A 25,081-nucleotide genomic window follows, 5' to 3' on the forward strand; every position below is an offset into this window, starting at 1 on the left:
GGGCCGTGAGCAGACTAAACCCCCATAGTAAAATAAATGAATAGTGCAAATTTAAACATGGAGAAATGTACTGAACTGTGCAACCTTTTTTCCTTACAAAAGATACAAAATTAAATGCAAAGTAATAACTAGGCCCTTCCTGAAACTGCAGACCACACATCACAATAAAATGTAAAAATCGAGTTAAAGTACAAATAGATACTGGTGCATGCCCTTTAACAAACAAACAATACCCTTATACAAACGTTTTTGAACCTACTTCTGATATCACAAAAACAAAGTCCTTAAGTCCGATGGTATATATTGAGCAGACAAAGAGACTGATCCTTCCACCTCAAAATCCGAATGAAAAGTGGCCAGGAAATGGACAAAGCACTGGGAGGAGCCTACTAGACAGGAACAGGAAGTTGGAATCTCTAGGGCACTTCCTTCTTGTTTAAAAAAAAGTTAAATAAAAAAAATGCTTCTCGCATTAAAAAACAACCTGAACGATCCTTATGAGTAGACTATTAACTCAAAAACGTCTTTTCAAGTAGATTAAGCTGCTTCTTTAGTAGGGAACCTGCTTAAGATGCAGCCGGGGACTCTCGCACTTGACAGCGTCTCAAAGATGATGCGGGAAGGCACTGTGGCGACCAGAAGTCCAGAAATCTTGCTCATGCTCACTAGCAGCTGTCAAATATCTATGCAATCGCCAGCATGAGCCAAACCAAGTCTTTTGCACGCCAACCAAAAAATCATTCTGCCAGACACCGGACGGCAGAATTTAGCGAAAAATGTGTTACAGACAAAGTGCAGAGTTCCTAAATTCCGCCAGCAAAACTGTATTTCCGTCCAGGCTTAGAACTTCGTTAGAGGATCTCATTGGGTCCTTGTAGCTGGCCTGCGCTCCATCGCGGGTGCTTGAACGTGTGAGTTTGTCCTGGTGCGGAGTGACAGGATACCCAGAGTTGGCACTTTATGCCCTTTGCCCCGCTTTTTACTAAAACCTTCAAAATTGCATATCTCTGGTTCTACTAAATGTATTTTTGTCATTCTGGTCTTGAGTTATTTATTAAAAAGTACTGTATTTTTATAACTCTGTTGTGGGCTCCTTTTGTGGGGCATTGTTACTATGTTACTGTTTGAAGACGTGTTACACAAATACTTAACCCATTGCCTCTGAATTAAGCCTGAGTGCTCTGTGCCAAGCAACAACAGGGTTGAGAACACATTAATTTAGGATAACTTTACCCTGAGAAATATAGTAGCTGCTGTTTGAGAAGGGTTCCCCCCCCCCCCCCCCCCCCAACCAGTATCCCAGTTTCTTACAATAATTTGCTGGCTTGTCAAGTGAAAAGAAATTTCTAGAACGGCAGTTTCAAATTCCTTTAATTACTAAGTTGTGGCTGGGCATCAGAAGTGTTGTTCTTTAATTCGAGATCTAACTCCACCAGAGTCCCTGGTGTCCAGCTCCTGTCATGATATTGTTCAGCCCTCTCTGCTGATTTGCTCAGAAATGGATGTAGACTAGCCTTGTTTGCGTACAGAGCTGTTTTTGTCAAGCTGTTATATTTGCCAATTGCCCGGCTTTTTGACTCCTACTAAGTGCCTTATAGCATGAGGCTAGAGATGGGAACACGGTGAGAAGGATAAGTCAGCAGGCATCTGCTAACAAAGGACTCTTAGAAACAGCAGCATCCAGGTCACAAGATTTCAGATGGCCGTTCACTTTACACAGGGCAAAAACGAAGTCATGCCCTGGCAGTCGCCTGGAATCCCATGGTGCAAAATCCTGATTTTCCACTTTTAACTATGAGACGGCAAAAAGGCATGATTAGCTAGAGCTCAGTCTCCTCTAAATGCTGTATGTTTGAGAGAATGTCCCCACGCACAATGGCCCCTTTTCCAAAAGGCCCGATTGCTGATGCATTAAACTTTGAGTTGAATACTCACTGGCAGCCAATGCCGTCTGCATTTTTCTTGACCCATGTGATAATGGTTCATTAAAGTGAACATCAGTCTGACTGCTTCAATCTTTTGTAACAAATAACCTACAAACATTCGGGACATCTGGCAGAATATTCTATCAGTGTACAAAATCATATAAATATGTCTCCGTAATTATGCGAATTGTTAGAAAATATTTGAAAAGTCTAACTTTTTGCTAAATGCACTTCACAGTACAACTGATAACTGAACGGGGAAGCACACCTCGGGCATTTGTACAAGCCCCTATCGCCACGGGAATGTCACTTTTAGTGACGTTCCCATGGCGATAGGGGCCTTGCCTTATGTACTAGGCAGCGTTAAGCCACTTAACGTGGTTTAATGCTGTCTTGTACATTAGGCACCCTTTCAAGCTATGTTTAGCTTGAAAGGGGCGTGCAGTGGGTGTTGTAGGCATTCCACTGCAACGCCCATTGTATTTGACGCTGTCCCCTATGTACAAGGGTGGCGTACATAGGAGGCAGCGCCAAAATTAAGACCAGGAAAACCCTGGTCTTAAGTTGGCGAAATGAGGAGAAATTCATTATTTCTCCTCGTTTTTGCTTTATCCATGTGTGCTGCCTTGTGCAGCACACAGGCAAAAAGCAAAATACCATGGCTTGTTTATGTACAGGAAGGTGTACATAAACAAACCTTTTAAAAAAATGCCATTTTGTAACTTCCATGTGTGCTGCATGAAGCAGCACACATGAAAGTTACAAAATGGCACTTTAGAATTGAGTATGTGTAGGAAGGGACACCTTCCTACACATAACCAATCCTTCCCTGCGCACAGACACCCTTGCACTCTTGTGCAAGGGTGTCTACGTTGGCGCTAAATTGTTAAACTTAGCGCCATCGCAGGGGGAAACGCAAGGCTGCACCACATTCTTGTAAATGGGTGCAGCCTTGCGTTTCCGAAGTGGCGGAGAGGGACGTTAAACCCATGAGGCTAACGACACGCTCCGCCACTTCATTGTAAATATCCCCCTTCGTGTTTAAAAGTCACTCGAGATTCCAGCAAGTGGACTGGTTCAAAAGGAAAATGCCTCGTGGGAAACATTTTCTGCTCAATCCTGTTTCCAGCAATACATTTTCTGCTTGAAAAAATCCCCTGCAGCAAACATATGTGCAACATTTTTTATATTCTGTGTAATTTGTGTAAAACGATATGCTGATATTACACGAACATGCCAGAAAACTGTGCACGCTTAGAACAGGGCTATAGCGCATTTAGCCTATAACGAAACATTCATCATTTGGCCTGCAAGGTGCCCTTATAGTTGCAATACTCACCTCTCATCTGTTACCCAGGTCCAAGCTGTCGCCTGCTTGATAACATTACAGATGAAGGCTGAGCATTGCACATGGTAGGTGGGGGTTGTTTGTGTGTGTTAGGAGATATCACTCTAATTGCCTGTAATAAAAGTGCAATGGAGTGGAATCTGGACTTAAATGAACAGGTGTTAAGGGAAACCAGCACAGCACTCCGTGAAAAGCAGGCAGAGTCCAAGGGGTGGAGTTACAGCTGGTCTTGATGGGTAAATACACAAAAGCTGCACGTAGAACAGCTTCTGTTAAAGTACAACCAGGAGCAGGCGGTGCAGGAGTTTGTGAAACAAGCTGATTTGGAGCAAGAGAGACAAAAATCTGCCACACTATTATTCAGATGGAAGTCAAAGGGAATATAAATGAAAGCCCTTAATATGAATTGCATTACATTTTCAAAAATGTAGAACTCAATAAACACGGAGTACAGCTGTGTGACAATATAACAAGGTGAATAAATCAAGATGAAACAGAAAAAATTGCCAGGTTTTATCTCTTACCAAGCAAACTGAAGAAAACCGGTTAATTTGCATCAGCAATATTACAAACATTTCCAGAAATCAATGAGAGGTGAGCCAGCAACACCGTACATCTCCCATTCGTTTCCAAAAAAGACAACAGCCTCCACCAGCCATAAACTACCGGGGACTTTTAAAATAATAACACGGCGTTTGCACCGGTTATCTTTGAAATCTCCAAAAGAAATGTCAAATATGTCAGACAGAGGACGGTGGTTTCCTTTCTGACACATTTTACTCAGTGCTCAGTATCAGGACAGCTGCTGAAAAGTCATTAAACAATAACACCGGGGCAAATAGTCTATTTTGGAACAGTGTGCAAACGTCCCTGCAGGCAGTTGAAAGAGGCCCTGTCGCTTAAAGACACCACTGAGCAGGAAGTGAACACTTATTTTGTAAATTCGTGCCATTAACAGACGACCGTGAGGCTTTTTTCAGTTGTCTGTTCCCTTTACCAAACAGCTTACCTTTTCATGAATGTCCCAGTGCAGCTTCTTAGCGAGGTCAGCTCCGTGCAGGTCGGCACTCAAAATAACCGAGGATATAAACACTGACGAACTGAGTTAAGGAATGTATATATTAAGTGCAGGTGAATTGCGAGATTACTGGAACATCATTCTGGTATTTAGCTGCATGTAATCAGTGTATCCTTTCAGTGTCATATGAGGGCACGTCCGGCCAGTGGTGTACAAGAGGAAAGGAAGTGCATTGAGAGTATAAAAACTCAAGTATTCTGGGGAAAAAAGGTTTGCAGAAAACCCTAGCTTTTGCATATACAAAGCAGCATTGACACATCTTTTGGAATATCTGTGATGGGTTCAGTCCTCATTATTCCCGTTTACTATGTAAGCCCTTCACTCATGACTGAATAATGCCAAGTAAGGAGTATTTGTGTAACGTTGGTGCCATTGAACGATCCGCACACAAAGGTTTTCTCTTTACATTGACTTTGTGTACTATCATATTACAGCTGAATGCTATTCTACTAGGTTTTTTCTCCTTTTCTGTTTGCTAGTAGCCAATACTATCCTAAATCTGCAAAATAGAACTACAATATCCTCAATTCAAATTATGCATCTCTCCGAAAATGCAGAATGATGATTGGCCACACAGCACTCTTATACCCTGCTGCATAGCGGACGGCTCTAGAAGTCACTGAACTGGCATTGGAGGGAAACACCTAGACACCAGACAAGAATATGAACGGCCTTGGATTTTCCTTCTGTTTCAGCAGAGGGTAGAGTTTATCCTGGATTTCCACCAACTAACCCCATTCTCAAATACCTGACCATGAGCAACTCTCTATTGATAATAAACCAAAAGAGCACCGAGTCACTAATACCACAGTAGACGTGGGCTGATGTAGCCACTGAGCTCATTGGCACTTGTCCACACATCACTGGATATACTAAGGCCTTGCGGTGACTGGGCGGCCTGACGCTAGGCGCCTGAAGGAGATAGTGGTAGATATCTAGAACTTTTGAGTGTTGGAAAATCTCAAAAGACTATTCACCTGCAATCATTATGCTTGGATCAGAGAGTTGTGTAAAGGAGCAGGGGAGAGGATGCAGCCTTACCGCTAGAGCGGTCAACCTCGAAGCTGTGGAACCAGGTTCGAGTACCGGCAACGACGCTCAACATCCTGTGATTCTGGGAAAATCACTTTATCTCCTTCTGCCTAACAAAAATGAATGTGTCCTTCTGTAACGCAACTGGTGCTATGTAAAGCGCACTGATACCCGATGTCTCGGGTCTAGTTTGCGCTATATAAAACTCTAAAAATAAAAATAAAAAGCAGTAAAGTGTAGGGTTGACTGATACGGAGCACAGCAAAAGTTAACCACATCACACTAGATCTACTTGAGAAACCAATGCTTGTATGGGTGTGCAGTCACGGTTTATTCTAGATAGTTCTATACTTCTTGATTCAAGTATGGCGCTGTGATCACAAGCAATTATGGTCAGTGTCCACTTAGTATTATTTTATTTATGGGCAGTGACCGAAAACACTCAGATTTGCTCAGCTCAGTCGGATCCGTTACAGCCTGGCTAGACTTCCAAACAGTGTTATAATTTAGCTACTGATGGAGCAGGTAAAGCAAAATTTTGTATACCTTCTCTATTTTGCATGAAAATACTAATGACGTAATCAATTTATATATTAATTTGAATTAACTGAGAGCTGTGATATAATAATCAACAACATGCATTGTTTGGTAAACACAAATTACACGTGGGACTTATTGCTATTTGCATGGCAGAATAACTTTAATAACTAATTATGGTACGCCTATTAATAATAGAAGGTGTGGTGATAGAAAATTGCATGATTTGTGTAGCTTTAGTGACATTTGCGTTCCTGTTGGAGCCGAATGGTGAGTATTATTGCTTTAAATGTCACTATAAGCTAGGAAATTACTAATATACAAAGGGATTAGTGTGGGTTTAACATTAGAATCTTCATTTCCACATATGAATTATTCTTTTGTGTTTGTTTTGCTTAAGTTGGCATTCGGGCCTACCAAGCCATGACATACAAAATGGAGTTCGGAAGTGGCCACCGTCTTGTGAGCGCGATGTCTACTGCGCAGACTCGGATGGCTCCAAAGATCTCCAGGCATCCTCAATTCAGAGCACAGTGTAGCAGATTGATGGTTTTATTGCATTGGTTTGGTGATTATTGCTTATTGATTTTGATTTCTGATTGCGGATGTTTTGTTGATTATTGATTTATGTTCTAACATTCAATGTTGAGTCGCGTCGCGTTTTATGTGGTCTTTGAAGACTTCCGGGTTGTAGGAAGTTGGATGCCCTGTAGGTACACGGTGAAAACGTGTGGCAAGTGAAGTCGCACGGTGTATTGTCTTGTTCCCCTGTAGGTATACGGGGAAAACGTGTGACGATTGGAGTCGCACAACACATTGTCTGGGTTCGAATTGGTAACATCGTCGTGTGTTATCGGTAGGGATTTTCAGTGTGAAAGTGGTGTATGGATAGCGAAGGCCACCTGTGAAATTTCGATCTTAAAAACAGGAGTCAATTGTGAGCTCTGATTATGCTTATCACTGGAAAGGTAATAGGTCTCCCCTAAGCTTGTAAGAAGGGTAAAGTAGAGGGAAGTGCTACTTTATCAACGAATGAAATAATTCTGTGGAAGGGCAGAGGTAAGCGCTGCTCTCGAGAAATACAGGATTCTTGTGTAAATGGACTACATTTTACGTATGAATGTGTGTAAGTGAAATAGCATTCGGTTTATCGTGAAACTCTGGTCTTAATTCTTAGGAGCAGTGTAGTCTCCACATAGTTTTATCTCTAGAGAAACGGTTAGCTAATGCTTGTTTGAAGGGTAAGGTAGAGGGAAGTGCAACTTTATCGGCGAGTGGAATAATTCCGTGGTAGGGCAGAGGTAAGCACTGTTCTCGAGAAATACGGAATTCTTGTATAAAAGGTCAAAACTATTTCTTTGGTTTAGCGAAGCGGACAATGGTGGTGTTTTTATGTCGTTACCAACAGATTTTGAGTAAAAGAGAACGTAAGAGAAGGTTTGCCGATAAATTTTGTAAAGGAGGGGTCAGCAGAAGCAGTAGCAGCAAGAAAAGCTGACGTTAGAAAGACTGTGCGGGGATTGGCCAGCCATCAAAAGTCCTGGTTTGGTAAGATCAAGAATTTATTTAAAAAGGATAAGCCGATTGTGACTAGAGAGGGACAGTTGCTTCCTCCACCGAAATCGCCCGCATCCTTCATGGTTGCGAAATGTGGGTATCATACATGTATTTGGCTAGATAATTGGGCAAAGTATACAAAAGCTGATGGAGTTTTAGCGTTTCCAGAAAAAGGTTCATTTAATTTAGCGGTATTAAGGAACTTAAGAGAAAGGATGATAAGATTAGAACCGAGACCTAGACCTACTCAGTTCGAGGCATTAACAGAATGGGAAGATGAGATGTATGAAAGGGAGCGACAGCGGAGTGGAGGAAGGTATAAATACATGTTTGGTAGACCGTGTGGTCAGGAAAATCATGATGACAGAATGAGGAGATGGTGGAGTGCGAATATGGCTGATGGGATGTTCCCTATGAGAAATGCTGAAGAAACTAGTAGTAGAAAGTGTGCAGAAAAGAGAAACAATACAGGATCAGAAGGCTACAAGTATGGTGTGAATGAGTTGGAGGATGATGTAGTCGAGGACATGTTTTATAAAAATCCTCCCCCGTACCAACCAAATTCTACTTTGTTAACACCAAGTGCGCCAATAAAAAAAGCACCACAAAATATAAAATTTGAGCCAACGCCACCTGAGGTAGGGAAAAATAATCCCTTTAGAAAATCAGAAAATACACAGCCCGGTAGAATGACAAATGAAAACTCAGCTGAATTGGCCAGAACTACCCTGGAATTAACTGAAAAGATTAGGGAATTGACCAAAAATATGGAAGCTGTAACTGTTCCTGTAACGATAGGACCAGCGATGCCTGTCTTTGATAAGCAAATGGATAGTGAGCATTTTCTAACGATTCCTTACAACAGTAATAAACAAGTTGAAACAGGAGAAAGGAATTCAGGAGAAAACCCATGGGGGCAAATGGTAGGAACTTCAGGGTTAAGTACTCCTAAAAATTTGACAGTGAATCAGAGTCCAACAAATAATACACTGACAACAGAATCAGTACCATCACCAAAGAGTGAAATAATTCTTGTAGGTCCCACTTCTGATGAACTAAGTGAATGGTTAAAGAGCTTACAGCAAAAAGATGCTGAACCTCGACCGTTAGATGTGGCAAAATTAAAAATAACTTTGGAAGAATTGATAGTAGGGAATTCCCACAGAAAAGCTAAAAGCATATCAGGATGAAGAGCCAATGTTTCTATGTAAAAGTATAACCTGGAGGGCGAGAAACTTGCATGAAAAATTGGAAGAAGTGGCAAGTGAAATGGGTATCGATTTTGAGAAAATAAAAGCATTACAGAAACCATACAGAGTAGATTTTTCTGAAAAAGACATTGAGAATTTGAATACCGCAGGAAGAATGACGCAAATTAAAGACCTAATTGTTTTACTAAGAAAATGGGGCGATGTAGATAAATGGAAGAGCAGGTGGTTTCGGAAACGAGACGATGTATCAGATAAAACATTTGCAGCTTTCCCAGTAAGAGAAAGTGGTAACTGAGTGTCCCATGAGGGAGATCCCAGGAGGAGGCTATGTGCATGTTCCTTGGACTAGACATGACATTTTATCATTTACAAATGACTTCCCCCGTCTTTGCGAGAAGCCGATGGAATGGTATAGGCAGGTAGACAGGTTTGTCAAATTATCAAAAGTACTGTGGATTTATTTGAACAGTCTGTTTGACATAATTGTGCCAGCAGATCTATGGGCAGAATGTAAGATTACAATTGGTTGGCCTACTCAGGAATACCCTAGAGATCCTAAAACAGGTGCCCCTGATCCAGAGGTAATGAGAAAATACGAACAGGTAGTTACCTTTCTGAAAAATAAAGTACCTCCAAAAGAAACTGATTGAGTAAAGATTGATAGAACTCACCAAGAAGTAAAAGAATCTGTACATGCTTATTATGAGAGATTGTTATTGGCTTTTAAACAATACAGTGGTGATGAAAATTTGAGTGAGAAAGATTTAAGTCATTTTGTATATCGATTTGTGTACGGGTTGAGACCTGAAGTAAGTGAAATGATTAAACAGCATACTGTGGATTGGCAAAATAAAAAGATAGACGAAGTATTGAGACATGCAAAGTATTTTAGTGATGAGATTGAAGCAAAGCAACGTAAGCTAAAAGAGAAGGCCATGTGGGCTCTGGTTAAAGTGGCAGAAAGACAAGAAGCCAACTGATTCAACAGGCAAATGGCATGAGCAATATGAAACAAAAACCCAATATTGGGACAGGAAAAGGACAGATTAGTATAGAAGAAGCCAAAAAGAAGTGGCCATGTCATAACTGCGGAACGATAGGGCATTGGAAATCCGAGTGTAAATTACCCCCAAGTGCTAATGGCGATAATGCATCATTAAATCCACAGGTGCAGAATGAGGTGAGTTGTCAACCACAGCGACAGCAGCAGGTTGTTGCCCAACAGTGTCAGGTGCCAAAACCGCCTTTTCCACAGAGTGTAAACTCTCAGAGATACAGTAATGAGACAGGATTCTACACCGAAGAACAGGTAACTAAGCTGCCGTGCGCTAGTGCTGTTTCGCAGTATTGGCTGCAACGCGATGAGAGTGAGTCAGAAGAGAGTTATTGATGGTGCCGAGGAGAGGAAGAAGAGTGCGTACTTGGTGCAACTCTGGAAGTAGACCAGACAGGCCCTTTTGTGGATGGAAAGAAAATGATGAAAACATTACTTTCCTAGTAGATACTGGTGCTACTCGTTCAACTGTTAGATCAGCTGACGTTAAAAATCTTCCTCTCTTAGATGACACAATCCAAGTAGTTGGAGTCTCAAACAGACAGATAAAAACGTACCTTACTGAACCAGTTAAGGTTAAGATAGGGAAATTTTCAGACATGCACCAGTTCGTTGTGTGTGATACCAGTCCTGTAAATTTGTTAGGAAGGGACTGTGTAAGATGAATTGCATGATTTTCTGTACTCCAGATGGCATAGCCTTTGAGACTTCTGATGAGGATGTATTGTACAAAATGACTATAGCCAATATGGAACCTGAGGTTACTGAGGTATTTGCTGTATTTGACCCAGAGGAATTCCCTCAGGAATTAAAGAGAACAGTGAAAGCGGAGGTATGGGATTTCACAAGAGAATATTTGGGATTAATGAAAAATGTAGACCCTGTAAAAATCACTGTAAAAGAAGGAATAAGTTATCCAAATATTCCGCAGTATAAATTGACGCCCGAAATAATTGCAGGGGTTACTCCCATAATAGACAAAATGATTGAACAAGGTATTTTGAGAGAAATAATGAGCAGCCCATGTAATTCACCAATTATGGGTCTGAAAAAGCCTAACAGAACTTTTAGGATAGTGCAAGACCTGAGAAAAGTGAATAAAATTGTTGTATCATGGTGTCCCATTGTGCCAAACCCTTCTGTGATTCTATACCAGATTCCACATGATGCAGAATGGTACACAGTAATTGACCTGTGCCATGCTTTCTTTATCATTCCATTGCACCCTGACAGCCAGCAGATTTTTGCATTCAGGTTTGGCGAACGTACTTTGGCATGGTGCCGAATCCCACAGGGGTATACAGAAAGTCCATCGATATTTAATCAGATTCTGAAGAAGTCACTAGAAGATTTAAAAATGCCCGAAAGTTCGGTATTAGTCCAAAATATCGATGAGCTACTGGTAGCTTCGAGAACTCGAGAAGCCTGCGTAGTGGATACTGTTGCATTGCTGAATCATTTAGCCGATGGAGGACTTAAAGTATCCCCATCAAAGCTGCAATTTTGTCAAAAAGAAGTACAATACTTAGGCCATAAAATTGAAAAAGGACTGAGAAAAGTGACTGCAGATAGGATCAGGATAATCAAAGGAATGAGAGCTTCAATGACCCAAAGAGAGGTGAGAATGTTTCTTGGAATGGTTGGATACTGCCGTCAGTGGATCAGTAATTTCTCACTGATTGCAAAACCTCTGGTACATTTGACAAAGAGTGATGTAAAAGACCCCATTGAATTAAATGAAGAGGAGTTGAAGGCTTTTAAACAATTGAGAGATGGGTTGTGTGAAGCCCCAGCTCTTGGCATGCCTGACTATGAAAAAGAGTTTGAGCTTTATTGCAGCGAAAGAAATGGATGTGTGCTTTCTGTACTAGTACAGAAACATGGAAAATTGAGACGACCAGTTGCATATCTTTCGGCTATATTAGATCCTGTAGCTGTGGCATTACCTGGTTGTTTGAAAGCTGTTGCAGCTACCTGTAAGAGCCTGGAACAGAGTGAAGGAATTGTGATGGGATATCCAGTGAGAGTGTTTGTGCCTCATGACGTGGCGATCCTTTTAACTGGGAGTCGCACTCAGTTTATGACGCATAGTCATCTAACTAAGTATGAGAAGGTCATTTTAGGTGCAACGAATGTGAGCCTTGTGAGATGTCTAAATGTGAACCCTTCAACATTGTTACCTGATGCTGAGAATGTGGAAGTCAGGGATGATGTGGATCATGATTGTCTGGAAGTGCTTGATTTTTGTACTAAGCCACGCCCTGATATAAAAGATGTACCTCTGAAAGAAAGTAACTATGTGATGTTTGTGGATGGGTCATGCTTGAGAACAGACGAGGGGATTTTGAGTGCAGCGTACGCAGTATGTACTGTAGCAGCTGTGCTGGAAGCATCTTGTTTAAAAGGAGTGAAATCAGCCCAGGTTGCAGAATTATTTGCATTAACAAGAGCGTGTAAGTTGGGAAAGAATCTGAGAGTTACTGTAATTACCAATAGTCAGTACGGCTTCGGTGTTGTGCATGACTTTGACCAAATTTGGTCCCAAAGAGGGTTTTTGACATTGAGTGGAACTCCTATAAGGGATGCTGAAGTGGTTGGAAAATTGCTTGAGGCGATACAGCTGCCTAAGCAATTGGCAGTAGTAAAATGTGCAGCACACTCAAAGACCGCTGATTATATATCAGCAGGGAACGAGTTTGCCAATGACATGGCACAATATTGTGCCCGCAATCAGAATTAAGTTAATCGAGACAGGGAAAAGGAAATGAATTCATGTCCCTTGCTTTTTACTAACACTCAGGCACATGCATCAATGTAAATACCGGTCGCAAACGGGCAGATTCTCAGAATCTGCCCCTTTGCGACCGGTATTTTTGCATTTGGGATGCATCATCCCAAATGCAAAAATCGCAATTTAAGGAATCTCTAAATTGCGATTCCTTAAATTGCGATTGCATTTAAGGAATCCCAAATTGAGATTCCTTAAATACAATGCATGAAAGTTAAAAAATTAGCGATTTCGCTAATAGGGGGAGCAAATTACCATGAAGTTGAACTTCATGGTAATTTGCAAAAACTTTGAAAAAAGCACTTTTGTGCATTTTTCAATGTTTCATGTTGCGCACACACATGCCCTTAGAGCATGTGTGTGTGCAACATATGTGCACAGATCAATTTCAGGGGTGCAATAGGGTGTCATTTTGACACCCTTGCACCCTTGAAATTGCATGAGCAATTTGCGAGTACCTACTGGTACTCGCAAATTGCTCATGCAATCTCCAATTCATTCCTATGGGCCTGGAGGCCCATAGGAATGAATGGGACGGCATTCCTTAATTGCGACTCGCAATTTGCGAGTCGCAATTAAGGAATTTGTAGGAATCGCTATTTTTATAGCGATTCCTACATGCATAGGCTTTTGCAATTCCTTAATTGCGATTCCTTAAAAATCTCAATTAAGGAATCGCAAAAGTCTTTGTTGATGCATGTGCCAGACTGTGAATACATGGGAGGAGGTGAGGCAGTTACAAGAAGAAGCAGGAGATGAGGAAAGGAAACAGTGGATAAAGTCAGGATGTGCACCCCGAGAGACAAATCACGTTTGGGTTTATCGGGATGGAAGACCAGTAATGCCTGATAGGATGGTCTCTACCATGGCATGGATGTATCATGGACAAGCCCACGTAGGAAGGGATGCTATGATTAGGCTTTTCAAACAGACATGGTATAATGCCAAGTTTAGACTCATAGCTGAAAGCCTGTGTCAGAGATGCCTTATATGTCAGCAATACAATCCTGGAAGGAAAACAGTGGTGAGCCTAGGAACGATAGGACGGGAAGGAGGGCCTTTCACCAGAATGCAAATTGACTTCATTGAAATGCCCCCCTGCAACAGACTGAGGTATGTTCTAGTGGTAGTTTGCTGATTATCAGGATGGGTGGAGGCATACCCAACTAGGAGGAATGATGGAATAACTGTAGCAAAACTACTATTGAGAGAATTCATTCCCAGATTTGGTTTTCCAGTCACGATCGAATCAGATAGAGGAAAGCATTTTCATAATGAAATTGATTTGTGAAGCATTGAATGTACAGCAGAAACTGCATTGTGCCTATCGCCCAGAGGCTTCTGGTGTGGTGGAACAAGTGAATGTCACCATTAAAAATAGATTTGGAAAAATGTGTTTAGCCACAGGTTTGACATGGCCTGATGTTTTGCCTCTAGTGCTCATGACTATTAGATCTATCCCTGATAGAAATACTGGATTGAGTCCCCATGAAATAGTAATGGGGAGAGCAATGAGACATGTTTTCATTCCTGTCAACAAACTACTGCCTATATCTGATGACTTGGTATTGGATTATTGCAAGAGGTTGGCTGATTCCGTTCATTCTGTGTTTCATCAGGTTGGGTTGGATGCAACTACTCTTGAAAGGAAGCCAGCTCATGACCTAAGTCCAGGAGACTGGGTGAGAGTTAAAGTGCACAGAAGAAGAAATTGTCTGGTCCCACGGTGGGGTAAACCGCGTCAAGTAATCTTGACCACGACAACAGCTGTGAAATGTGCAGGAGTAAAGAATTGGATTCATGCTAGTCATACTTTGTGAATTCCTAATCCAGCGAATAACAGTGAAGAAGAATACTTTGAAGAATCCGATACCAGTTCCGAGTCAGATTCAGAAGAAACAAGAACAAGACCAACTCCTGAAAAGGGGGAGTTAGAATCAAGTCCAGTTATAGCACCAGAAAATCTACCATTAAGAAGGAGATTGGAGATTTCTGACACTAGCTCAGAGTCAGATACTGAACAAGTACAAGTGCATGAAAGAGTAAAAGAAAACAGTGAAGAGACTGTCAAAGAAATTTTTGATATAGAAGCTCCACATGTAAAAACGAGAGAAATTCCACCTGAAATCACAGAAGTAGATGGTGAGGTACTAGATACAGAGAGAGAGGGAAAGATTGTTGCGGAAGAACCCCGAGGAGGTGTAGGGAAACCACACTTCCAGGTATAAGAAGGGACAGCCTGTCAGCAGGAAGATTGCGTGGAAGAAACACGAGGAGGGATAAAATTAGATAGAAAACAGAAAGTTATGGAGAAAGAAACTACCGAAGGTAAGAGTCATGGTGGAACTGAATCTGAGGACAGTGATGAAGAAGTACAAGAAGGTCGAGTTCTGAGGAAAAGAGCATGGAGAACTGAGAGAAGTGAAAAAAGAACTAAGTTGAAAAGGCAAGCAAAAGAGGAAGTTTGGCCAAACAAGATAAAGTGATTAAGATATCGATTGACACAAGTAAATTCATCTAGAGCTGAACAAGTGAATGAGGTGTCTACCCAAGAGAAATCAAAAGACACTGATCAGACATCCTTGAAGAAGGAAAAACGGACTAAGAAACCCAACCAGAAGTAGAAGTCACCAGAATGGACATACGTGGCACTTCCTGAAATACAAGAGGAAGCAGAGAGCCAAGGAAGTTTAGGTGTGACTATACCAGAAGTGGTTGAAGAAGACGAAGATTCGGAAATCCTGAGAGTTATCTTGTCCGACATCGGAGAAGAGACGGATGTTCAGGAAATTCTGAACCAAGACTGTGAGAGTAAAGTAAAAGACGATCAAATGCCAAATTGAGGGAACCAAGGTGTTCCAGAAGAGAAAATTTGAAAAATACTGAATAAGAGACATATCAGAAAGGAATCATGGTGCCTAGAGTCTTGGGTTTAGACAAAACTAGTTGTGAGTAGACGAGGCTAAGTCAAAAGACACTGATCATTTTCTGAAATGGCAAACACAGAAGGTAGAAAAACTACATGTGTGTTCCTTCGAAGATGGGGCAAGGTGTGTTGCTGTTGTACAGGATTACTAATGCTTCTATGGAGTGTATTAGCTTTAATAGTTTCATTTAAAGTAACGTTTGAAACAATAGAAGGCCATAGTGAAAATAAGTCTAATGTAGAAAGGATTCATGATATTCATCCAACTAAAGAAATAGATAGAACTTACTTACATAAGGATCGGTTCATAACTGATTTTTCTAACAATGTCTTCTCAAAATTGTTGTATGAATATGTAAAAACCATGTATGTGAGAGATTGCTACGTCTGCATGCAGTTACCTGCATCAGTGTCTGAGGGAGTCACATACCACCACCTTCCAGTGACATATGGAATAACATGTAGTATGTTAGCGACTTTGTTTTATAAAACAGGGAAACTAGAATATTATTTTCTGATGTAGATAATATTTTTTCACAAGTACCTGTAGTTCCTGAATTGACTAGGGTAAAACCTGGTAACGTTTAGGGTGAATTATTCCTAGAAACTAGAGAATTAACTTTAGAATCAGTATTTAGAAATAATCTCACTTGTAGTCTGAAGAGAGAAGAAAATACTTTTTTAGATATGGTGGAAGAAAGGAGAATAAAGATGCAAAGGAAGATACCTGAGGGAATGGAAGAAAAGGCAGTCTGGGATGTTGAAAGAGAAAAACATTTGAAAGGAGAAACTAGTCCAGCTATGGCTTTAGATTGGCCTCAGAAAGGGAAATTGTGTATTAGAAGAAATCAAACTGTGTATGATAACTATTTTATAGGTGCAAGCGATTGCCATGATACTTATAGAATCATGGGAGGATGGGGATTTAAAGGAGGAAATGATCCGGTATTCCCTGGATTATATTTTATCTGTGGGAACAAAGCATATTATCGATTACCGGACCATTGGTATGGCACATGTTATCTAGGCCTAGTCTTCCCAAAGATATTTCATGTGGGAAGGGGAAAAGATGGTGCGCATGAGATAGGTAGACAACTAACACGTAGAAGGAGGGAAAGTTGGTCAGAAATTGTATTGGCGATGTCTATAGCAGCAGACTCGGATGGCTCCAAAGATCTCCAGGCATCCTCAACTCAGAGCACAGTGTTCCTAGTCAAGGATAGGATCATGGAGGACTGCCAGATTTCAGTCAGTAAAACTACCTGGAGAAACAATAGTCACCTATAATGAAGATTTAATGGTCCCGTGGGAGGCTCGCTGCTTGCCTTACCTTGGAGTCCAGATCTATCACAACCCTAATGACATGCTGGAGGGTAACATAGGGCGGGCCATACGTAAGGCTAAGGCCTGTTTTGAGTTTTGGGGACAGCTCCCGTTGTTGGTAGCGGGCAGGGTTGCCTTGGTAAAAATGGTCACACTGCCCAAACTCCTCTATTTCTTTGGGACGCTGCCAATCTGGGTCCCAGCACAGGTGTTCGCGCAGCTCAACACATTGCTCACAGGATTCTTATGGGGTGCAGGGCGTCGAAGGGTGGCCCTGATCACCATGCAGCGCCCCAGGGCAGGAGGGGGGATTTGCCTTGCCGGATCTAGAGGCATATTATCACGCAGCGCAGTTCCAGTGGTTCACTAAGTGGATGGCGGGCAGACTTCGACATCGAGAGGGGGCTGATGGGCAGGACCCTCCTTTGGCGCTTCTATCCCGGGTACTGCTGTGCTTACCCACAAGGAATAGGGAGCTCCCGACTGACTTACAGGTGGTGCGCAAGTGCTGGAACCGTTTGGCCAGGCACTCGGGCATGCGTACCCCCTATGCTCCGGAGATCCCGTTGGTAGTGTGTGAGGCCCTGCCACACGGTGGTGATTGGGGTAGACTCCGAGACTGGGAGGAGACGGGGATACTTGCGGTACGGGACCTATTTGAGGACGGCACCCTCCTTCCTTTTAATGACCTGATGGAGCGCCATGATATACCGCGAGGGGATTTTCTGCTCCATGCCGCCGTGACGGCAGCCATTAGGAGACACTGGCGGGAGGGGATGGCAGAACCTCAGACCTCGCTGGCCTGCCAATATGTTGCAAGCGCAACGGGAACCCTCAAGGCGGTCACATGTCTCTACAGGCGGATTACCCACAGCCTGCGAAAACCACTGGTGACCCTACGACTCAAGTGGGAGGAGGACTTGGGGGAGCTCATCGGGGATAAGCCATGGGGAGAATTAGTAGAGCGGGCCTGGCAGTGTTCTGGGAACGCCCGGTTTCAGTTGATCCACTTTTATGTGCTACATAGGGCCTACCTCACCCCGGGCAAGGTGAGTGACTACTTCGGGGTTTCGGCAGCGTGCTCGCGGTGCGGCCTGGAGGGTGCACGGTTCCTCCACATGCTTTGGGATTGCCCGCTCCTGGGAGAGTTCTGGCGGGGAGTGACGTCTGGATTGGCGGCCGCAACTGAAAGAGATGTAGCATTGACGCCGAGTTGTTGTTTGTTACATTGGTTTCCACACACTGCCAAGACCAAAATTACTAGCAAGTTTCTTGACCTGGGGCTGGTCTTGGCCCAGAGGGAGATTACTAGCCACCGGAAGTCAAGGGCGGGTCCCAACTTGGCGCGATGGACTAGGGAGTTAGTGAAATGGGCAGAGGCAGAGGGGAACTGCAGGTTGCGTATGGCCGCCCGTATGGCCGCCCGCACTGGGAGTGACAGATCTCTGGAGATGGCGCGAGCGTGGGTTGCATTGGTGGAGCTGGTAAAACACCCTCCTGGAGATACTGACGGCTCTTCTGACCGGGGGGAGTCAGCAGCGGATGCTTAAGGCTTGGTGGCACTGATGTAGCATGGAGTGGGGTGCCGATACAATGGTATGCTCTTTGGTGAATACTTGTCCCTTACACAGGCATTGGCGGTTCGGAATGCATGCACTGTGAACTATCACTATCCTGCCAGTGGCTTTAGCCCGGAATCTGGTCTTTGCTCGGTGGCATGCCGAGGGGGAGGGGGGAGAGGGAGGAGGGGTTAATTGGGGTAGGGGGGGTGGGGGGACGGGTGAGTTCTAGGCTGCAGCAGTTGATCGGAGGGATACCTATTAATAGATTTCGTTAACTCCTACTGCCAGACGGCGAAAGAGGCGCCGGGGATTCCCCCCAATTTGATTACATTTCCCTATGGTAGGCGGGAGTGCCTTTCTTTGTTGCTTGCAGTTGATTGGTGCTGCCTTGTGGTGCTGTAATATCCTATTCAACACTAAGTTTGTACTTAATCTGTCTATATGCAGCTTTCTTTGAGTATGTGTATGTGCCTCTGTCCTTGGATAACTCAATAAAATTTGTTTAAAAAAAAAAATGATGAAGATTTAACTTTGTTGCACAAGCATGACATAAACTGAGGACATGACAAGGCGAATTCTCTGCGAACCCAAGACAGTGGGAAAACTAGACCAAATTACAAAATTTGCCAGATGGACCAATCATAATGCTTCTCAGCTCAATAAATGTTTCATGTTACCCCGAATTTTATCATAAAAGAGTAGTAGAATAGGGAGGAGTTAGCAGTTCAGAGATCAGAGTTCAGAATCCAGCGAGATCAGAGTTACCAGCGTGCGTCCCGGAGGAGTTAGTGCGTTCCAGAGAAGTGTCCTGAATTGGTTGCACGATTGCGTGGTCCATTTGATATCTTTAGGACTATGCCGTGCTGAGCAAAAGAACTTTCAGACTTATTGAGCTTGGCCTACATTCGGTTGGGATGATTAAGCAAAAGGATTTGGTTATGCAGCGCAAATTGAATTAGAAAAGACCCGATAGCAAGAATAGGTAAATATAAAGTGTCATGTAAATTCGTGTTGATTGCCTAAAATTTCAACTTGATTGACCGAAATGCTAATTATATAAATGCAAGTAAGAAAATTAGATAAACTAAATATTGATTAAAGAAAATGAGTTTGTGGTTCTTCAAGTAAGTCACTGAAAGGATTCCGAAGCTTTAATGTTTTTTAGCTGGTTCTAAATCACCATCAACCAGTCCAACTAATTGGTCCGTCGACCAAGTGGTGAAGTGCCTTGATGTTAAGGTTAGGATTCTACAGGGGTTAATGTAAATATGTATATTCTGTAATAAAATGTTCCTTGATAAAATATTTATTATTTTTTCTTTCTTCATTTCTTCTTAAAGACTTTTTCAGAGAGGGCTGTGTTAAGGCATTCTTGTAAATATTTTATTTGCCATCCTTTTGACTCCATTTGATTTATGAGGATATTTTTTCTGGATTTTTCCCTAATTTGCTCCCCACCCGTGTGTTTTCTATTTACATTGTAATGTTTCTGTGAAATTCATTTTTCCCCCCCGAGGAAGCCCCCCTTCTTCTTTTGGGTGGAATTATCCACCCGATTTGAGCTCCAACTCACCAGTTTTCTTACTTATATATGTTGTAAAATTTTCTTTCCTTTTTTTACTTGGATTCTTCTTGAGGGATATCTCTTGAATTTCAGTTAGTTTGATTTCTCCCTTCGGGTCTGATCTTTTATCTGTTTTATAAGATTTTCTACTTCTTGAGGCTCTCTAATATTATGCATTTTGTTTTGCCACATTATTCTTAATGCTGCTGGGAATTTCATCTGGACAGTTGCCCCCAATGTTTTCAATTCCTGCATATATTGTCCCAAGTCCCACTGTCTATCTTGTGTGGCTTTGCATATATCTGAGCGAATTTTGAATGACCAATTATCTTTGTTTAATGTTCCATTTTTTAAGCCCTCACTCAATATTTTTTCTTTAAGAGTGTATGACATAAAATTGACCAGAATTTTTCTTGGTTTTTTCTTTTCTTTACTTTTCCTGAACGGATCCCTATGGACCCTCTGAATATTTTCCGTCAAGTTGCAACTTTTGACCCACGGGAAAAATTCCTCAAGAAGTGACACAATAAAAGATTTTATATCCGCTCCTTCCATGTTCTCCGGGATATTTAGAATCCTAAGGTTGTTTCTTCTCCCTTGGTTTTCCAATGATTCCAGCTTCTCTTTGATTGTTTTCTCGCTGTCTTTTATTTTTAGAATTTCTTTTTGATCCATGCTAACCTTTTTGCTAAGGGATTCCACTGCTGCTTCTACTGCAGTAACTCTCTCTCCCAGGACATTTAATTTTTGGTCTAATCCTTCGCATACTTCGCGTATCTTGTTTTGATTTTCTTCAGAGACCAAGAATTTTTCATTCATTGCTGCCATTATTTTTTCAGCAAATACTTCCATGACTTTTTCAGTTGTCATTACTTCTTGCTCTATTACAGTTGCTGGAGAATCTTGTTCTGTAGGTCTCTCTGTGGATTTAACTTGTGATGACAGTGCCTCCATTAAATGTGTAGTTACTGGAATTGCGTTAACCAGAATAGTTAGTCTTTCCCCTCCGATATTTTCTGAGATCTCCTCCTCACCACCACTCACATTGCCTGGGGCCTTTTTATGTATAGGTGTTCTTTCTAAAAGCTCTCCAGAACGAATTGGTGGTTCGGAGAGCTCACTCTGTGTAGAAGGTTGGCTACTTCTTACTTGCAATGATTGGTGAACCTTAAAGTAAGACCGCAGGGAAGGAGTAACTCTAAGAGGCTTTGATCTTGCAGGTCTTAATTTAACGTTTTCTGACAGTTCTGCTAGTTCAGGTAACACTCTCTGTTTACGTCTAGTTGTTCGCGGAGACACACCTTTCTTTATAGGTGTAAACTGCGATGCTAGTTTGTGATTCCTTAGGCAGTAGGAGGATTTTCCTCCTCCTTCTAGATCTTTGTCTTTCTCTACCTCTGTTATTTCACTTAAAACAGGGTCTCTTCCTATTTTCCTAGATCGTGTATTATACACCCTTGTTTTAAGTTGTACATGGGTGTGATTCTCTCCTGCGCACTTTCCAGTGCCCTCTTTATTAAAACAGCTTGCAATTAAGTCTGGCTCTGCTTTCTTCAATCTGTTCCCCCAATGCTGGGTATACTCTTTGTGTTGTTATTATTATTATTATTAGTTGCTGATTTTGTCAAGTTTCCCGAAGGATCCTGAGCTCTGTTAGCTTGAGAAACGGAGGAAAACACTCTCCCCTCGGTTATTAATAGTGAGATATCCTTTTCAGAATTCATTAGCCGGGGGTATACTGATTTTACAATTTGCGAGTTAATATAAATGATGTGTTCTTTGCACTCTTTGTTTTCACTTTTTAATGCTCCTACTGCTTGATTTGTATTCACCGTCTTACTCTGCTCACTCGTCTCACTGCATCTCTGTCTGTCAGTTTCTCCCCCGCTGGTTTCTCCCTCGTGCCCCGGAACTGGAAGGTAACTCTCTGGAACGCCCTTCGGCAGTTCCGCGTCGCTCTCTTCGCACTCACCCAGACTCCGGTTGTCGAGGAATACTGCTGCGGGAATCCCTGCTTCGAAGGTAAGCTTTGGATCCTATTTACCATTTCTCTCTTCTTTCTTCCTTTTTCCGAGTCCTTTCATCGAAAAGTTGCACTGCTTTGATCCCTCTTTCAAAATCTGCAGAAAACTACGGAAAGATTACTCTTTCGCTTCTCATTAAGCTGGTTTGTCAGAGCTCCCGACCGAGCGTGTTAGCCGGCCGCCATCTTCCTCTCCTCCTGTTAATGGCCTAAGAACCCCAAACAGAAGGAGGAAAATTATGGAATACATAAAAGAGACGGAAAGTGAGATTATTATACTTCAGGAAACTCACCTTGTTAGCATTGAATGGGAGCAGATAATAAAAAGATTAAATTGGGTAGAAACATGTATATATACTACCCAAGACTGTAATGTGAAGGGGGTAGCAATTATCCTAAAAAAATCCTTGAAGGCAAAAGTGATAAGTAAGAAAGTAGACAATAAAGGAAGATGGGCCATAGCGAAAATAAGAATAGGAGGATACACACTAAATATAGTAGGATACTATGGCCCAAACACAGATGACCCTATACCCCTCCAAAACTTATACTCGGAACTTTTATCAACATCTGATCCCATTATAATAGGAGGAGACTATAACATAATAATGAATCCAAAAAAAGATAGATCACCCCCAAATAAACATCTCAATTTACCCAAGATGAGGGAATGGCTAAGCATATATAAAAAAGATCTAGATTTGGAGGATATGTGGCCTCAAAAAGTAGATAAGGTATATCCTTTTACCTTTCACAATAATAAATTAGGACACAAATCAAGGATAGACCTCTTCCTTCTAAACAGATCTTTACAGAACAGGGTTATTAGTATTGAACACATTCCTGCTCACATATCTGATCACTCAGCGGTAAAATTAACTATGCTTTTACCCAAAGATACAACCCCTTCTAGATGGACAGTAGATCGCTCTCTACTACACAAACAACAATACATCAACCAGTTAGAAACGTCTACATTTCACTACTTTGAAGAAAATGCAACAGACACCTCAAAACAAATAACCTGGGATGCTTATAAAGCTGTGATAAGGGGAAAATTGCTTAGTCTAGGAGCACATAAAATAAAAATGAAGAAACTGGAAATTAATAAAATGGAATTGGATATCAAAAATTTGGAGTTACAATTAGAGAACGAAACTGCCCCGGAAAAAAAGGAAGAATTGGAGATAAGACATCAAAGATTAAAAGAAAAGCTAGCAAATTTTTTAGAAATCATTGTGAGAGAAAAATGGCAAAACAGTAAACTAGCAGATTATGAATACGGGGAAAGGTGCGAAAATTATTGTCATGGAAAACAAAATGTGAACAATCTAGGAATAATATACCATGCATCCAGATACTAGAACAATCGCTAGAGACTTTCGAAGACGATATAATAAGACAAGAGTTCTTAAAATACTACTCTGGTATATATAAAGAAGATACAAATCCAACTAAAGAACAAATTGGAAAATACCTAGAAGCTATTTCCCTTCCAAAACTAACAAAGGAAGAAAAGACAGAGTTAAATCAAAGAATTAAACCGGAGGAAGTTAAAGAAGTAATAAACAATTTAAAAAGAGGGAAAGCCGCTGGACCAGACGCCCTTCCAAATGAATTCTATATAATATTAAAAGAGCATCTAGTTAACAAACTAACAGATCTAATGAACAGCATATATATAGATCATGAAAAGATTCCAGATTCTTGGAATGACGCGATAATCAGCATCATTCTAAAACCCGGGAAAAACCCAAAGATCTTGAGTCATACAGACCGATATCGTTACTCAACTGCGACTATAAAATTTTTACACTAGTCATAGCAAAACGACTCGCCAAGGTCATGCCTGGACTGATTAACTCAGATCAGAAAGGTTTTATAAAAGGGCAGCAAATCCATGAAATTACTCATGAGCTGTTTGCGGCAATTGATATCGCCACTTCCAAAAAACTTCCTCTAACCATAATCACTTATGACGCGGCTAAAGCGTTTGATAGGGTAAATTGGGCTTTCCTAAATGAAGCAATAGGAAAATATGACCTAGGGGAAAGTGTTGCACATGCCATAAAAGAAGTATACAAGAATCCAAGAGCCAAAATATTAGTTAATGGCAACCTTACCAACAACATTAAAATACAACATGGTACAAGGCAAGGGTGCCCACTGTCGCCGTTACTCTTTAACCTCTATATCGAACCACTGGCCGCTTTGATTAGAGATCACCCACAGATTTCTCCTTTCAAATATCAAAATTGGTCCAAGAAAATAGCATTATATGCTGATGACTTAATGGTTTTCACAACAGATTATGAAAATACCCATTAAGCATTGGACAAGATGATGAGTGACTTTGGTAAAGTTTCAGGCTATTTAACAAACAAAGAAAAAACTGAAACAATGAGTTGGAATTGCAATCCAATTTCGCCATATAGTAGGGACAAATTAAAATATCTAGGAGTCACTTTAGTAAAAGAATTGGACAAAGTCCCACAACTAAATTTAATGATAATCGCTAAAGAAATGAGAAGAATATTTAAAACATGGTCAAGCTTAACATTAACTTTCCTGGGAAGATCCAATGTAATAAAAATGTCGATTATCCCAAAGTTTACATACCTTTTTAACACCATACCATTGGATTTTAAAAAAGAACCCATGAAGAAGATACAAGGCGAAATTGCAAGTTTCATTTGGGCCTCGAAAGGAACGAGAATAGCCTGGAACAAACTAAGGAGGAAGAGAGATCAAGGAGGGATAGCTAGTCCTGACTTATTTGAATATTACAGGTCCTTCCAATTTAAGAATTTTAGATCATTACTAAGGAAATATCAAAACTACCCAAGTTTCCTGCAAAATATGACGGAGAACACTGATCATTTCCTGTATAAATTCGGACACCCAAAATTTTTCAACAAAATAAAACTAAAGATTCTATACAATGCCGCTAGACTTTGGTTCCAAATAAGAAGTTCAGTAAATATACCGTACTATAGTATAAAAGCACCAATATGGGATTCTCCAGGGTTACCGGAATGTTTAAAAGATTCCTTAGCAGTACCACTCAAAACAGCAGGAATAATACTATGGGGACAGCTACTAAAAGGTAAAGAGATAATCCCTTGGAACTTACTATATGAACGATCGGATGGT

The 25,081-nt window shown here is 41.4% G+C and overlaps 1 protein-coding gene across 6 annotated transcripts in view; it reads right to left on the bottom strand.

The window, feature by feature from the left end:
* DRAM2 (DNA damage regulated autophagy modulator 2) overlaps positions 1-25,081 on the bottom strand; it is a 348,983-nt gene that overhangs the window by 78,209 nt on the left and 245,693 nt on the right. For 4 of the 6 annotated variants that reach the window (XM_085600128.1, XM_085600142.1, XM_085600120.1 and 1 more), the window contains exon 5: positions 4,283-4,365. The exons of the other annotated variants lie outside the window; for them this stretch is intronic. In XM_085600128.1, coding sequence (XP_085456254.1) covers positions 4,283-4,365 — 83 coding nt within the window. The remainder of the gene's footprint in view (positions 1-4,282; positions 4,366-25,081) is intronic. 6 annotated transcript variants of the gene reach the window in all.

This window comes from Triturus cristatus, chromosome 1_2 (assembly GCF_964204655.1).
Source record: "Triturus cristatus chromosome 1_2, aTriCri1.1, whole genome shotgun sequence".
NCBI classification, from domain to species: domain Eukaryota; kingdom Metazoa; phylum Chordata; class Amphibia; order Caudata; family Salamandridae; genus Triturus; species Triturus cristatus.